General features: G+C 35.1%; 1 protein-coding gene across 1 annotated transcript in view; it reads left to right on the plus strand.

The window, feature by feature from the left end:
- The window catches only part of ARAP2 (ArfGAP with RhoGAP domain, ankyrin repeat and PH domain 2), a gene marked incomplete at its 3' end in the record, with an annotated part of 77,385 nt that overhangs the window by 43,701 nt on the left and 15,896 nt on the right, over positions 1–17,788 (plus strand). Inside the window, exons 9-14 of the mRNA XM_009581637.1 lie at positions 5,911–6,026; positions 7,187–7,386; positions 8,149–8,234; positions 8,917–9,099; positions 11,259–11,433; positions 12,993–13,127. Coding sequence (XP_009579932.1) covers positions 5,911–6,026; positions 7,187–7,386; positions 8,149–8,234; positions 8,917–9,099; positions 11,259–11,433; positions 12,993–13,127 — 895 coding nt within the window. The remainder of the gene's footprint in view (positions 1–5,910; positions 6,027–7,186; positions 7,387–8,148; positions 8,235–8,916; positions 9,100–11,258; positions 11,434–12,992; positions 13,128–17,788) is intronic.

The following is a 17,788-nucleotide window of genomic DNA, read 5'->3' on the forward strand; positions in this document are numbered from 1 at the left end:
TATGTCTTAATTTTTCATTAACATGGAAACAAATTTTTCCCACCTTTCTGTTGCAGAAATTAGCCTTCCTTACTAGCTGGAAAGGCTGAAATATATACCTCCAATTAAGAAGGAGAGGCGAAAAACTATGATTGCTTTATCTGAAGGATTCTAGTTACTGGCTTTTAATCTCTCTGGAATAATTTGGTTGGTTGAAGAGAATCAAATGCCGTGGGACTAGAATGAAGGAAAAGTGTAACTCATGTTAAATTGTTAAGGGAATTCTCAGATCTTTCAGAAATAAGTCTTAAGACTAATTGTCACAAACTCCGTGGTAGCTTCCCCAAAGTAAACCTGAAGAGCTATTGCAAATAGCAAAGGTAAATTCAAGGAAACATGTAAGGTCGTATTTTGGAACTCTGATCAGAGATATTGTGATTAAAGGTCAAGAACCTTCTGTGTATGGGCAGTAGGACAAGAGTAGTGTCAGAAATATGGATGGGCCTTTTGTAAATTAGTGGTAGGATGGTAAGAAAGATGGATGTTAAAAAAAAAAGCATGTGTGCATATATAAAGACACACATACATATACGTGTGCGTGTATATATATGTTTATATGTAATATGTTCTTCTTGTGTTATCTGGTACCTCTTACCATTATTGGGGCCTTATTATATATGTGTGTGTGCATGCACACACCCTTAAATATTGCATGACCTCAAGATGTGACGGTCAAAGACAAAAAAAGCGAAGGGACCATGATCTCTTAATTCACAGGAAGGAAACAGAATAGTCAGTTGATGTAGCAATTTCCAAAAGCACTATGCTCCCAGTATATGCCAGTACTATTTTGTACCTCAGATTTCTGTACTTTTGTACTTTCTGTATTTCAAAATATGCTACAAATATATATTTATGTATATATGTATATGCATGTGTGTGCGCGTATGTAGAAATATATTCTCTTGAAATCATGGCAGCAATTTTCCTTTTTCTCTGCTGTTACTGTTACCCCGTAGTCCTGCAGCGAAAAACTGAGATAAAAATATGGACTGATATTTTTAATGTGAAAATATTAGAATTAGTTAACCTTTAAAATAAAACTTGGGATTTATTTCCAAGAATTTTTATGTGAGGGGTAAGGGTAAACTTATAATTGTGGTTGGGTTTTTTTGTTGGGTTTTTCTGAGATGTGTTCCTGAGTTTGGTGTTTTGTTTTTTTTTTTTTTTAAAAATCAACTTTATATATTGCGGAAGTAATACTAGATTCGTAAAAGAGAGTGCATCCAAAGACATGATTATAACTATTAAAACAGTAAAAGCTGAGGAACACAAGCAGCAGCTCTAGAACTCCTGTGTTCAGATGAATCTTGGTTTGAATAAACCAATAAGAATTCCAGCCCAAGTGTTACTAGTGCAGAACTGAGTGGAAGGGAAAAAATAACAAAAGAAAGAAAAAGTATTATAGTTTCCAGGGAGAAGAGTAGCAGTTTTGTAGAGAAGGTCTGTTCATTAACTGAGAGCCACAAGCTTCAGCCTCTGATTACAGATTTGTTTAACAATTTCATAAAGAAAGATGCCTAGGCCTGTCTTTTTAAGACAACATACCAAAAGTTATGTGTTCAGCAACTCTGATAATTAGACTTGATTAGATGTAGCTGCATGATTTTATTCATACATGTACTTAAGTTTTTCTTAACCTTGGTGTTTATTTCTGTGTCTGTAAAACAGTGGTGATATGTTAGAAAAGGTATGAGACTAATTTTGAAGCTCCTTGAATTTCATCCAGAATAGAATCAAAGAAAGGTTAGTAAAGCCTGTCTCAGGGTAACTTTTGTCTATGAAAAGATAATACAAAACAGAGAAAGCAATTTTGTACGCTGATAGGCACTTTATCGATACACATTAAAGGTATGTTTAAAAAAAAGAAGTTACATAATTTCACAGTTTATATACAGATGACAAGTTTTCATAGGTTGTCTTTTTCAGACAAGGGTGATAATGACAGCAGGACTCACACATTATAATCATTCCTCCTTCAGGAAGGAACAACAGCTTACCAGAAAGCCAGTACTCATCTCATAGTTAACTACTTGCCTCTATTAGTATTTTTAGCCTTCAGTTAACCGTGCTGTTTGGTGAATACTTCTGATCTATTATTATATCTCTAAAGAATTTGGTTGTTTTGTTGTTTTTTTTTTTTTTAAAAAAGCTCTTATTGTCAACCCATTTTTTAACCTTTCTTCAAATTGATGAAGATACTATAAATACAGTCATTTAAGACATATCTATATTTAAAAAAAAAACAAACAAACAAACCCTCAGCTGTCTCTGTCCATTTTTGAGTCTTCTTAAACTTTTCTTCGTTTATCAGAAAGTCTAACGCAGTTTAATCTATCTGAAACGATGAGCTTTCAGCAGAAGTGAGACAATTCTTATTCTGAAAAGATACTGCTTGGTCTTGCTGTCAGTACATTTTGTATAGTGCTTTAATGGCCCTATTGTCCTCTTGTGCACTCAAAGTGAATGAATTTATCTTTCGAAGTGGAGCATTTCTTTCTTCCTGTACCAATTCCCACTTCTGTTTCTGAAGAAGAGAACAAGACTGCACTCCTGAAAGCATATAATTCTGAACCTTGAAAATTAGATTCCAGTGTACCTGTCGCTCACAAAGCCTGGTTTATGCCAAGTGTTGTACAGTTACCGTAAAGAGTTTGTTTGGACCATTACGGAAATAACGTCACTGTAATATACCAATGAAATTGGTTAATTTGCAACCACCTTCAGTTCTGAAAAGTATATTCCTCGCTTCTAATTTCTTAACCTTTCTGACATTCCTCACACTGAAATTCGGTATTGTAAGTTCTTAAGCACTTGCTGAATTTAAAACATGATAATAGTTATTCTGTCTTCAGTGGGATTGTTCGTACACTGGGTATACGTGCAAATTTTGGAGCGTTTGTGCTCCAGATAAAGTAAAGATTTTCAAATTAATGCGTTTCATTTCTAGAGTGCTTTCTTAGTTCTGCATTCTTAAGTTCAGTACAACAAAGTTTGGTGTCTGTCTTCACAGACATAAATGTGTGCAGTCTTTGGCCTGCAGGGTGCTCCCATGCAGCCTGCTCCCTTTTTGCTCCAAGGAAAGTGGGTGCAGCTAGCTGTTTGAGGGCATAAAAAAGAAGAGACTAAAGGGAATATAGGATAGACATTTTCAAGAAGGAACGGTATAGAATAGGTAGATGAATAAAGTTTAGTTACCGTTTTTTTTTCTCTAATGTCATGTAATGAAAACCTCGGTTATCAGGGGGAAAAAAAAAAACCAACTTACATGCACAAAAGGAACTACTTTCTTGCACAATTAGTATTTGGGAGATTTATGGAGTAGGATGCTGCGAAGGCCTCAAAGCATGCATTTGTTTAAATTCCTTGAGGATATGGCTGTCAATTGCTAGTAAGTATGATGGCTTGGCTGCAACTGTTTGTTCAGGGACTTTCTGAGCTAGAAGTCCTTAGATTGCTGGAAGCTTATTTGGGAAGATGAGAATGTACCTTTTCTTATTTACATATTTTTTATGACAGTTGCCAGTAGCAAGTGCTTAAAGGCAAGCTACTGTACCAGGTGAACTTTTGATTTGGCTCAATATGGTAGTTTTTATTTCAGTCGTCTTCATTACTCATCATTTACCTTCAGTAAACTCTAATCTGGACCTAAGAGTGTATTGAACTCCTATTAATCATGGCTTCTGGCAGTCATTCAGCTGTTATTTAATAAACAAAGACTGCATTGCACTGTTGTTCAGGTACAAGTATAGTCTTGTTACCTGTCCTTCAAACATCAGGACTTCTTAAGGCCAATTATTTGAAGTAATTGAAACCAGCAAATTAAACCTGCATCCAATTTACATCTCAGAAGTGCAAACCATTTAATTCTAGAAAGTGAAAGGTTTTTTTTTCATTTTTCTCATTTGATTTAAGACACTGCTGCTAATAGAAATAAAAATTTAGTATTTTTCTGTTCTCAATACTTTTTTTACCCTGTATTTCATGCGTCTGTTTTTCTCACTGGTGATGTCTGACTTTAAGAATGCTTCACTGCTACAGAGCATGCTGTCAAGTTCATACTCGAAAAGAGATTATTCTGCCCCCTCCTTTCCCATAGAATGGATCTTTGAGGATGAATTAGGGACTGCGTAGGCTTCACAGAAACTCTCTGCTCTCTTCTAAGGCGGGTGTGTCAGTATGAAAACCATTGATTTATAGGAAAATGGGGTGGGGGCTGAAGATGAGGGGAGGAGAATAAAAATGTCTATGTTACAGGATATGAGGGTAGAAAAAAGGTAGAAATATTAAAAAATATATTATATGAGGAGTGGCTAAGCCAGGGTTCTTGTTGAAAAGTTACTGCTTTTTATAAAGGTTTGTGCTGAAATCCACACCTGGATTTCACACCGTTACTGTCAAAGGTAACGGAAGGTAAAAAAAAAAAAAAATTCTTAATAAGAAGTCTGGCAAAGAAACATTAGCTGACTTATCCCACACTATGTTTAATTAGTGGAAATTACGGCATTTTAAAAATCTTGGCTTAAAAATGGACACTATAAAGCCTTTCAGGGCATAATTCTCTTCAATGCCCTTTGTTACCCTAATGTGATATAATTAGTACTTCCACTTGTGCATAGACCCATATGTGTGTTTTATGTCAGATTTAGCCTTATCAGTCATGGCTAAAATGATATTTTTATTTGCTCATATCTGAAATACGGGAATGAAGTGAGAAGAGTTTTGTGAAGTATCTTTTCCATATGAGCTTTAATGCTGACAAAATTTGAAAATCATGTGAAGAGCAACTTGTTGGTGATGCAGGTTTAAATATGTATTTACTAGAAAAACAATCCCCTCTGCACAGGCAGGTAACTCTGAAGCTTTTCCCCTTCCGTGCTCATATTTTTATCAGCCCATGCCCAACTACTTGTTATGTGGGAGGTAACTTAGTGAACATCTTGCAGATGGTAAGATACGTGGATTTGGCTTTTTGCTTGGGTGATGTAATTTGTTTTTGTTCCAAGAAGTATGCTAGTATTTCCAGAAATTAAACTTGTGAAAGTGACTACCATTGGATGAACATCTATATCAGTTTAAGAAGGAGATACTGATGGTGTTCTGAATAGATCAGAAATAACATAATGTGCCTATCAGTGTTTCCAAAATGATGCGTTTGAGAGAGCCTCACAAGAGCTCACTGAACATTTTATTTCCCAACTGTGTTAATGTAAGATTGATTTTTATTTTAAGTACATTGCTCCATGCAGGGGAAAAAAAATCATTTTTCTTGGTTTATGGCAAAAATGCTTAGCATTTCTAATAATTGAGTCACAGATAACCTTTTGTCTATTTTAGCTGCTGTATAGGACTTTTTTTTCAAAGACATGTTTGACACGTTTAGTTCATATAATACATCAGAAGCAAGAGCAACCAAAGGTTTAAGAAAGAATTTTATACGTACTATATTTTATTTTGTTAAAACAGTCTGTTTAAAAGCAGGCAAAACTGCTGTTAATGAGAAGGATTTAGATGTATAAACATTATTTAGTCACTAAAGGATCACTTAAGCTAGGTACTTCCCTAGTTTTGGATCCACATTTTAATGCAATTTGTTATTTAACCTTTTTTTTTTCCTTTGTTAATAGTTACAGTGTGCATTTTTTCTCCTACTAACAGTCAAGTAAGGTCATCCTAGCAATTAGAAGTGTAGTGTTTGGACAAAATTTAGTATAAGTTTATTTATCCATTGATGAATTAGAAGCAGCTTGCATGTTGTGGCCAAAATGTGTATTACTAACCTTGGATTTTTGGACCGTGCTGATTTAATTGTTCTATACATGTTTGATTCTTGAATGATAAAACCCTGAACTTCTATTGTCTTTTCCCTAGGATTTTAAGACAGGATTTGGTATCACTTTAATCCCTATGAATGTGGCAAATGTAAAACAAGTGGATCGGACTGCAAAGCAATCTTTTGAAATAATTACTCCTTATAAAAGCTTTAGGTGAGAACTTTAATACTTACATTACAAAATATGCAAATAACTAATGCACTAAAGAAATACTTACTGCATTCTACACTGAATTACCTAGTTTGGATGAAAAGGTAATGTTTTTATTAAGAATGCCCAGCATTTTTTTTAAAAAAGAGAAGGATTTTCTTTTCCTTTAAGCTGTGTGCTTCATCTGTTTCCTCCCTGACTAGACAGCCTATGCCCACAGATTCGTATTTTTATGTAGCCGCCTTTGTTCATTCTGTGCAAGGGCAGAAGAAAAAAAAAGTCACTTGACTCCATCTTAAAGAATAATAAACTGCAGTAGTGAAATAATGCTGCATCCATTTAATATTAAGCATTTTATTCGAAAAGAAAAGAATCAATCATGTGCCATCCCTTGTAGAAATCCTCCGTTGAAATCTGTAGGAAGTTTCACTTTGGCTGATGCTGTGACTTGTAATGATTTTTGAGAAAATAAAAGTATATGGTAATAAAAGCCTTTTGTAAGTGTTGTAGTGTTTCTTAAATGAAATCTCAGTAATGCAAGAGAAAAAGAAATCACTTTGTTCTCCTGGGCTTGCTAAATGTTAGCAAAGAATTTCCTTTCATTCTCAGTTGACTAGAGTAGCAGGTAAATTAGTCTTGATCAGTGATTTGAATCTGTGGCTAGTTGGTAGATAGCTAGTTCTTTGACTTTCTCTAAGCCATTCCATGTTGTTGTTTGCTTATTATTATTCATATTTTTCAAAAAGATCAATTTAAATGAAAAGCATTTTTTGGCTGTTGTAGTTAGCAAATCCGTTTTTACTCCTCAGTAAGTCTCTGTGTTTCCTTAGGTCATTCTATGCTCCTGTTAAAGTTCAGGCTTTAAGTTTGATATGTGGTAACCTAAAAAGATTGAAAGTAACTCAGGAACATAACTTGAGCGTTACAAAAGCTAAATAGCTCGTGCTTGTAGTGGTTTTGTTGAAAACAACACAAAAACAGAGGGAATTTTCACTGACTAAAAGTACAAAATAATACATTCCATCTTAGCATTTTTATCTGTGTAGAGGAAGATTTTTTTGACTGTGATTTCAAGTGTTAATGTAATAAATACGAGAGACTACAGACTGTTTAATTGGGCTTTAAAATAAAGATCAATAACACAGAGAAGTCAATTGTTTTAGCTTTACAGCAGAGTCGGAAAGAGAGAAACAAGACTGGATTGAAGCACTGCAGCAATCGATAGCAGAAACTCTGTCTGATTATGAAGTAGCTGAGAAGATTTGGTTCAATGAGTCCAACAGGAGCTGTGCTGACTGTAAAGCTCCCAGTCCTGACTGGGCATCCATCAATCTCTGTGTTGTCATTTGTAAGAAGTGCGCAGGTAGAGTACTTAATGACAGGCTGTGTGGGTTCTACAAAATGTCATATTTGCATATCTGTGTACGTCCTTGAATTGGCTGCTTTTATTTTTACAGTGCCATCCTTGTGAAAGTTTTGACAAACAAAAAGTGAACATAACTTTTGGGTTTTTTTAATACCAAGGTCATCCTTATTCTAAAGCACTTCCATGCATAAATGACAGGTCTGTAAGGTGATTGGTTGCCCTCAGACGAATAATCCTTCACAATTAGTGGAAATTAAGACACACTAGCACTTCATGGGAAATGGCTGGCTTTTGCAAGGCTGGATGCCAAAGGATAACAATTTTCAGTGTATAAATTTGGGGTATTAATTCTGTTACATCAGGGCATATTTTAGTGCCAATAGGAATAGCTTTTTGAGATACTATTAAAAATCTGGTTCTATCATGTTTTATATTTAAATATGTGCTTAAGCAGTAGATTCAGGAAAATAATTTATAACTCCAGGCTTTCTTTCAAAACAAACCCTCCCAAAAGTATGCTACATGAGACAGCCTACTTTGTTTATTGATTACTATCAAATGCAATCTACTTTTTTTTGGGGGAGGAGGGGGGAAGGAGTGGGGTTGGTGCTTTTATTTTATATTCAAATGTCAAACCCAGCCTTTTTTAAAAATAGCAATTAGAATAAATCTGTCTTCATTAAATATTTTTGTTACCTCAGCAGAAGAAAAACCCAGTTTAAGTGCTTTCATTAAGTAAAAATACTCTTGGATTTTCAGGACAGCACAGATCTTTAGGACCAAGAGATTCAAAGGTCCGGAGTCTAAAAATGGATGCCAGCATTTGGAGCAATGAACTTATTGAGGTATGTTGTGATATTCTAACTCCTTGTTCTGTCTTGAAAACTACTGTATGAATAGGAGTCATCGCTTTACTCACAAGAAAACTGAACATACAGCTGCTAAATAACATGCTGCTGTTAGAGTAAACTTGATGTTTCTGGGAAAAATTTACCTTTGTGTCATTCAAAATACTCATTTGTTTTGATAACTATCTGTACAGTTTCTCTTAATATTTCTCCAAGCATCTAGTTTTTTGGAGGAAGAGGAAAGAAAATGTTTTTGGAGAGCAATCATGATGGGCAATATTTGGAAGGGGAAAAGAAAGGAAACTTCTCACTACCAGCTTAGTTGCTTGGGGTGTTAAAAAGTGGTGCTGATAGAGAGGGTTGAGTCATCAGTGTTTTCTTTAAAACATATGCTAGTCTTCTCTGACCTTTTACTGATATTTTCTAGTATGTATTGAAATGTTGTAACTGGTTAGCCTTTGAAAGGTTAGTTGCTATTGATGGTAAATGATGACTATGGATTTTATTATTCATTTATAGATGACCATATGCAGAGACTGAGAGAGGCTTCCATTTCATCTCCTGCAGGCAATTTTCCTTTCTTTAATAACTTTCAACTTTTAGCAGCTGAAAACTATTTAGAGGCTAGCTTCATATCCTTCATGCTATTTTGCTTGTCTTTTTCTTGCACCTCATCCAGCTCTTTATCATCATTGGAAACAAGAGGGCAAACAGTTTTTGGGCAGGAAATCTTCCTCCAGATGAAGAGCTGCATATGGATGCCCCTGCAGAAAAAAGGATAGCATTCATTACACAAAAATACAAAGAGGGAAAATTCAGGAAAGCACCTTTTTCCTACAAAACCAAGGAACAGTTGAATAAGGTAATATTAGAATGGGTAAGCCCATACCACACCTTTTGTATTGTATTGTATCTGTGTGCAATTTGGTCATCTTGTTAAACTGTTGAGAAATAAATTCAGAATCCTGAGTGACATTCTCACAGAGCTGAATAAGAATTGTTTTGGAGTCTTTACAGGAGTCATTTCATGATTTCTTAGTTCCTAGTTTTTCCAGTTTGTTTGTTTGTAAAAGGTTATGGTACCTATATGGTGCCTGTAATGTGTCTTCCACAGCCATCAATGAATATTGTTCTTCATTTTTCTTCAAATACACGCTCTAGGGATGCAAATCCCCACTTCACTTCTTTAGATTCCCTCTCTGTGTGTTTGTGATATCTTATATGTCTGACATGTAACGTTCCAGTACATTAGACAATTCAGCGTTATCAGTGGTGAAAGTAGCTCATGCACACTTACGTAGAAGCTTGTAGCTAATTGGAAATGAAACAAGCTAAAATTAATGATGAAAAATGTGTGTTCTCACTGTTTCCTTTTACACAAATAACACACATTCTTTGCAGTTATAAAGTGGAAAATGCTAATTATAATTACCAATTTCTGTGTAATTTTTGATATCCATTTGACTGACTTCTAATATCTAATGATTTCAGAGTCGTGATTGTTTAGGGTATATGAATATAGAAAAGTTTAAATGCATATATTTTTACAATGCGAATGCGTTCAATTGCATGAGTCAAATTATCTCAAAAGGTATACAGAGATTGTGGGGAGGCAGTAATATTTAAAAGTTATCGTGGTCTGAACTAGAGAGGTCTCATTTGTTCAGTAGTTATTGTGTCAAAAAGGAAGTGTTATTTTCCATACATTTTATAAGTTGTATGCTAGTTACACACATAAGAAGTTAAAATAAGGGCATATAAGAATAGTTGTCATTAAAACACTTCTAGCCAAAGTATAGAACCATCTCACTGTATAGCTTGAATTTAGGGTTTTTGCATTTCATTGGAATTGGGAAACATTTTTGGGCTTCATGGGGAACTCTTTATGTCTTTGCAAAATAAAACATTTGGATTCTTTTCTACTTACTGGTAGCAGCTGTGCAAGAGACTTTATTTAATATTGTAACTGCGGACCACAGAAAATAGCTCTGTTTTACAGGCTTGATTTTTCTGAAGTCTGTGGGTTTTGTTGGTGGGGGGGGAAGGGTGTCTGTCAGTTGATCATTTAACTACTGGGAAAAAATACTGGATATAATGGTCAAATTCACTATGGAGACATGAAAATACCGTGTAATAAGGTGGTCATTGCCAGGTAATTCTAGAACTTTTACTGAATGGTCTGCCCTGTCATCTCACGCCTGCTTATGTGTTTATTAGAGCAGCTGAATTTTAGAGTAGTACTCTTCTTGTGTTGAGTGACTTCTGCCTTAATCATTTCAGAAAAACTCATTAATTAAGTAAATAATTTAAATACATACTAAATCATAGAAATTGTTATGGAATAGATTGCTGTAATAGCTACTCCTGGTTTTAAGGTTTTGGACCAATATTTTGAAAGGAAAAAAAAAGAAAAAAAGTTTGTTAGTTTGTCTGTCTTCGTGTATACAAAAATGAAAGGGGACTGATGTTTTAGGATGCAGTGAGATCTTTAAATCTCAAAGATGATGATCAAGTATGAAGATACCCTAAAGAATAGTTGCCTTACTGACTGTGGCCATAGTTTTGAAAAACTACCTATGAATTTCAGTGTTTCCTAGTAATAGAGTGTAAGGATCAAATTTTGTTTCTTTGGTTGAACTTTTGAGGTCTAAATAATTGGATTTTTTCTTTAGTAGTTTGATGTGTGAAGGAAGACGAGGGGGAATTTTTCACGTAAATAAACAACAAGCTTCCCCTCCAGTTGTATTAATTCATGTTACCCTTCCCAAGTGAAACTTGTGGCAGCAACGTCTTGCAGGGTTTGGGTTGATGATGTTTTTGGGTTTTCTTTTTTTGTTGTTGCTGCTTTTTTCTAGATTCAGACCATACTAGATGATTCGTGCTACTTCTCAATATTTATGGTCTTTGAAAATGCAGGGGAACTATATTGGAGGTGAAAGGATTTGCATCTAAATCACATGTACTTGTTGCCAATTACTTTCTAATTTACACAGACTTCCTATTTTCCCTTTCCATGATAAGGCCCTGTGTGCTGCTGTAGTTAAACAAGATGTGCTAGAAACTCTGATGTTGCTGTTTAGTGGGGCTGATGCTATGTGTGCCACTGGAGACCCTGTTTACAGTACTCCATACTTATTAGCCAAGAAAGCTGGACAAAGACTGCAAATGGAATTCCTGTACCATAATAAGTTTTCAGGTAGGATATATTCTCTTTGTTTTGATCTTCTAATTTCATATTGAGCAAAAGGGAAAGAAGGAAGGAAGGAGAGAATTCAGAAGAAAAATTGGCATTGAGTTGAACAACAGTGATATAGCAGTGGGGCAGTTGTGATGGTGTTAACTGTATTTCAGCAGACAGTATATGTAATTGTGTACAAGTTACTTTTATTTTGCTCAGACATCAAGTTTAGGACTTAAAAAAATCATAAAAAAGCCAGTGATAACTCATAGACCTCATACCCTTATTTATAACACAGAAGAAAAATGTCTTCTGTTCCTCCAACATTATCAGGCTTTTACTAGAAAAAATGGGTGTATACAGTTAACATGTATCTAAAGTATTCGTCTGGGACTTTGTCTTTTCTTAAAAATTATTTAAATTGATATCTACCCCTACTGCACACAGCCCTACCTGTTTTTTCACAAACTCTCCTCCCAAAACAAAACTCACCTCTTAAACCTGTAATATGATCTATCCCAGCAAACTTTTTTTCAGATCACAACCGCTGTTGCAGCTTGGAGCACGGGATAAACTTTGACCTTGAAAGTCAACTGTTCTGGTTGCAGTGTGTGACTGTTATGAGGCTCTTGGAAACAGAAAGCTATTCTTAAAAATAAATAAATAAATAATTTGTAGAGTATGGATGTGCCTGAGCTTACCTTTCAAAAGGGCTGTACAGTATCTGAAGCAGTCTGGGAATGAAAGTTCACAAGCAGATTTACACTGGAAAAAATTAGCTGTGCTGTTTCTGCGGCCAGCACTGTGGACATACTCCTGGACCAACTTTTCATCGTCTCGTGCCACTCTGCAAAGTAACACTGCATAGGCTGAACAACAAAAGTTTTAGTGGGAAACGCAGGAATGATTTAGGGCTTCCTAGAGCAAACACGGTGCCTTAAGTTCTGCCTGAGCATTGCTCTGTCACAAGTGCCAGGCACTGGATCCTGGGATGTTGAGCTCAGTCACTGTGCAAACATGCAGCTATGGGTTTTTTCCTAGCTATGCTCTCAAGTGGTCCTAAGGGTATAGAGAGAAGTTTGCTTGTCTTGGCTCTGACCATTTTCTACTTTTAGCCTTCCAGCCAAGGCAGCATCACTATGTGCTGGTGCTAGTGTTTATTCTTCTCTTCAGAGAAAGGGAGGTCATTGCAGGTTGACAGTGATTCTCCGAATCATTGTCTATCTGCTGCCAGAGTTGGTGGTAAACTTCTAGATAAGCCCTCAAGAGAAACAATTCCCTTCTGTTGAAGTATGTTACATAAGGGATGAAAATAAAAGCTTAGTACACCAGAAAGCCGTATTTTAGATTATATTGGCAAGCAGTGGTAGACAATGGCAATGTTGTAACAAATGTGAACCAATGTTTTTTTTGATGAATATGTAAGAATTTTACTCTAATTATAAAAATAAATCAATAGGATGTATCTGTACTGTAGTAAAGATATTACAGAGATATTAGAAAGACCTGTGGAGAAACAGTTATAACTGATATAACTGAAGTTCTGTATGTTACTTACTCCTTTTTTCGTTTAATAGATTTACCAAACTATGATACTTGTTTTGAAAGTGGCTTCTCTGAAGATTCTTCACATTCCACTTTTCTTTGTGAATTCTTATACAAAGTTTCTTCTAATACTGCTAAGCTTCTTACAGAGAAGAAATTAAAAGAAGGTATTTCACGCTTACTTTATGCATTTGAATAATACATGAATATGTATGGTTTGGATGAATTTGGTTCTTTTTAACTTCTTGGATTACTATTTAAAAGATAAAATGTCTTTGACGTGACATATCCTCTTTTGATTCGGTAGACCTCTTTCGGATAAAGAAAATACTGATTGTCTTGATCTCTTTATTCAATGGTTGACAGAGGAAGAAAATGGAACTACTGAAAAATTATTCAGTTAACAACAGTTATTGATAAATGAAAAACACTTCGAAAACACTTCTGACTTTAATTATATTTAGATGGATGCTACTAACTGACAAAAAGTAGTTTCCATCTAAAATGATAATATTCCAGAAATCATTTAAAAGTATCACTGACTTTTTAGTAAGAGTCAAAATGGGTAACACCTAGGATATTTCTCAAGCTTACAAATTTTAAAAGTATTCCAAGTGGAAGTGAGCACTTCCAACAGCTTTACAATAAATTGAGCTTTGTGGGGTGAAAATGTGTGTATATCACAGTACATATACATGGTCTTCTGTGTATATCAGTCTTCTGTGATTTCTTTTTTTTTTTTTTTGAGAGGTGTTATCAGGTAATTTTCTTAGCTTTTTTTTTTCCTTTTTCTTCCCAGTTGTGTGCCTATATTTTTCTTCCATCTAAACAAACAAATGATGTGGATTTTTAAAATCTGGGCTGATTTATGGTTGAGTTTATTGCTCCTAAAATCTTGACATGGCATCCTGTGTTGGTATATATATTTTTTTTTTTTTTTAAATGATTATGTCCATATTCTCCATATTCCATATTCATGCCTTTAAGATCCTTAGTGGAGACTGAAGCATGTTAAAGCACATAACTCTTATTTAAATATGCTTTTGAAGAATCTGTATGTTAGTGTGGGTCCAAATACTTGAAAGCATTGGGTGATCAACAACTAATGCCTGATCACCGGTGTTTCCCAGCAACTTTGCAGTTGTTAACAAAGACACTTATTGTGGCAGAGGACTGCTGCTGGACAGGACTTTCTTGAGCCTTGTTCTGAAACTGCACTGAGCTTATTCAGGAGAGAAAGGAGTAACTGCAAACCTCACTATTACTTGCTGTAAGTGCAGACCTTCTGTGCTGTGGGTATCTATAGCTATATTCATAAAAAAAATTAAAAAAAAAAAAAAAGAGACCCCACTAAGAGAAGTAGAGAGCAGATACAAGGCAATACTACTGGTCTCTTCTAACACAATGGTATGTTAGAAATGCAGTATGAGTTTGTAAATACATGTATAGATTGAAGACTTGGGTATAAATGCTCACAGAATGTCTTCTGTGGTACTTCTTGGGGAGATGCAGTGGGAGTAAGCATCATTAGTAGGATATCTTAAAAATATTTATGAAAAAAGCCCTCAGACAAGAAACAACTGAATTTTGACTGTCTTCCATCATAAGTTTTTAGTGGACAGAAATGAAGCTGCTTTGAAAGCTTGTAGTCTATTGCTTAGCATTGCACTTACTACTTGGAGGAACAAAAAGTAAATGGAAAGGAACAAGATTTCCCTCAGCACAGGTTTTGGCCTCTGAAATTGTGATCGTGTCTTGTAGATGCTGGATGTTCTGCTGTTTGGTTTTTTTTTTTGTTGGGTTTTTTTTTTGGGTGTTTGTTTGCTTTGTTTTTGCATTAATGTTAAATTACCCATGTGTTTGTCAGGACTGATGTTTCTGGGATGGGTGCTTTACAGATACATAGGAAGATAGGTTTCCCTGACCATTTGCAATTTAAGAAAACAAATGACAAATGGAACAAGGGAGGAAGATGTAATAATAATATCCTTTCAACAACAACCAAAAAACCCTGCAATTTTGAATTAGAAACTGCTCTTGCCTCAGGGCTCTACTATCTCAGCCATGTGTAAGAAGTATTATGACAAAAGGGTTTTTTTGCTATTTAAAACATAAAACACGTAATCTTTTTTTCCCTTCTGAATTGTTTTTTTTTCACTACATCAAGAACTGTTTCTACCTTTATAAAATCTCATTAACATGAAGTAATATGGGATATGCATATTGCAGATTGTTGGGAATAGGTGCTAATATTTTCTTTTTCCTTCTTACTGTCTTCAGAAAATAATTTGATGGTTAGAGTACTAATGTGTGGGAGATACAGTTTCAGTTCCCTCCTCTGCCTGTAAAGATTCAAGTAAGAAGGTTACACTACCCAAATAAGTGACCTAGCTATTTAGTTTTAGAGAAAAGAAATAAGCTCTCTTGTTGAAGCAGTTCTGAACTGAGTTCTCACTGGGCCAGAAAGGGAGCACCATTCTCTAACTGGGGATTACAGCACTTGTCTAAATTTTGGGCCCTGTCCCAAAGTACATTGGGCTTTTGATCTACTGATTTTTATTTTTTTAATGCAAGCCAGAATCCTATTAAGCTGCCTAACTATTAAACTAGAGTGAAGTTCTTCCTCAGTGTTACGAATCTCTGAGGCAGTAGACAATCTTGCCTTTAGTGCCAAGGGCTGAAAATCTGAGTGCTGTGTTTGTTGTCACAGAAAACTGTTATCCCTTTGTGGGCTGAGCCCTAATGGTAAAAGGACACTCAAGAAATCATTCAGTGATGTGAACTGAACCCAAGTTTTGTAACAACTAGGTGCAATACCTGGAAATACATTCCCGTTTTTCATTATGTGGATTTTAGATAGTGCAGGATAGAGTAAGGCAATTTTGTGTGTACTTCTCATTATAGCAGCATCAGTGGTTTCAGCAGGGGTGCATAAGGAAAGTTGTTAATTAACAGCTGTTGATGATCAGCAGGAAGAGAGCTCAAACATTTATTCTATTCTGATGCAATGGATCAAAAAGCAAAGGGTTAGAGGTTTAGTGGCTCAGGTTTGATTTTTTTGCTTGTTTTTAGTGTAAAAGGTTTTATGGAACCCTGTTAAAAGTCTTGACATTCCAAAATTGTCCTTGAGAGTTGTAACAGTTTAATGAATATTGAAGCAGTGAGCTATTTTGTAGAATAGGCTTTGGGGGATGGGAGGGGTAAAGCTGGGGGACAAAAAACCCTAAACAAACAAAATCTCCAAGTTTGATGCTCAACTCCTGTAAACCTATATATTTTCAAACCCTTTATCTTACGTTTATTTTAGTATTTAAAATGTATATTTAGACAGAATATAGATAGAACTAGATAGCAAGTAGCATGATACAAATAAATACTAATAAAATAGTACCAAGATATGTATAAAACATGTATAAATCATATAGCAAATAACAGAAAAACTAATTGGATGAAGTATCAGAGAACATAGTAAGTATTGGCTAAGTACCACTGCAGTTTGGTTTTTTGTCTGATTCTTGTGGGTTTTTTTCCAGAGCTGTTTACCAAATTCTCACAAATACCTTACCAGAATATTTGCAGCTGTATAGAAATTTTAAGACTGTAGAAGTAAACAGAGCATTTTCTCTTAGGACCTGCTTCTCTGCAGTGGTAGGAATAGATGCACCTCAAATTATATTCTAAGAGCTAGATGTAAGCTAGAATGAATGCGTGAATATTTTGAGTAGCAAATAGTCATTAATACGCTATGTCATGTGCTGTATTCATATTTTAGGTTCATAAGAGGGAGTAGACATGTGGTCTTAATTAAATATGCCAAATAATACTTATAGGTTGCTCTGCAGATTTTTTTTTTCCTCCACCTTGTATTTTTTTTTTTAAAGTATAGATGGCAATTACTAGGTACTCCAAAATATCTAATTCAAAGTTATTTGAAGATAGAATTCTTAACTAGGTAATTTAACCATGCTCAGCAACTTAAATCATTACTTGTTGAAAGCACCCTACAAATGTTAGCATTCTATAAACTACAGTGTTGCTAAATGAATTTACCCTTGCCAGGTATATATGTGAGTAGCAACAAGAGAGATCTCCAATTCATTCTAATGTGAACATGCTATCCTGAAACGGCTATAGCTACTGCCTGTCTATGATGTATCCATTTATCTCCCCCAGTATACAGGAATAAATTCTGTACAATTTCATTACTATCTGACACTTGGGCCTGCGGTAGGAGAGAATTGAGCTCAACCACTGATGTACCTAGAAAGGGTTGTTCTATTAGTTTTTTTTGTTCTTCAGTTTGTCATCTTCTACTATTTTGGTAGCATATTTTTTAAAAAAAAATTAATCACATTAAATAACACAACTTCTGATAGTGTTTTTCTTGTGTTTTCTAGTAGTGTGCAATGGATACAAGTTCTGGCATGTATGACATTGGTTTTTTTCTAGACTATTTGAAAGCTTTAAATTGTTTTCCTTGATCTTGTGACAGTGAGTGGACACCCAAGCATTACCAAACAATGGAAGACAGATTTTGTTTTGGCCTCTAGTTCCAGTAACATGAAAGAAAGAGTAGCCCTTTTTTGCTACTGCATACCATGATTCACTCACTCATTTTGCTATCAGCTCTTGTCAGAATATATTGTTCTTGTAGCTTTCAGTGTTCCTAACTTTGTAGCATGTTTTCTATTTGCTTTCTTAAATCTCTTCTGCTAAACATGTGACATGGTGTTGTGTACTAGCTCTTCCCCCAGGAAGTTCCACAGCAAGTGAAGTAAAAGCCCTATACAATGGTAAAGTTAACTTATGAAGTGATTTAATATACTCA

The sequence above is a fragment of the Fulmarus glacialis genome, unplaced genomic scaffold (assembly GCF_000690835.1).
Source record: "Fulmarus glacialis isolate BGI_N327 unplaced genomic scaffold, ASM69083v1 scaffold23297, whole genome shotgun sequence".
NCBI classification, from domain to species: Eukaryota; Metazoa; Chordata; class Aves; order Procellariiformes; family Procellariidae; genus Fulmarus; species Fulmarus glacialis.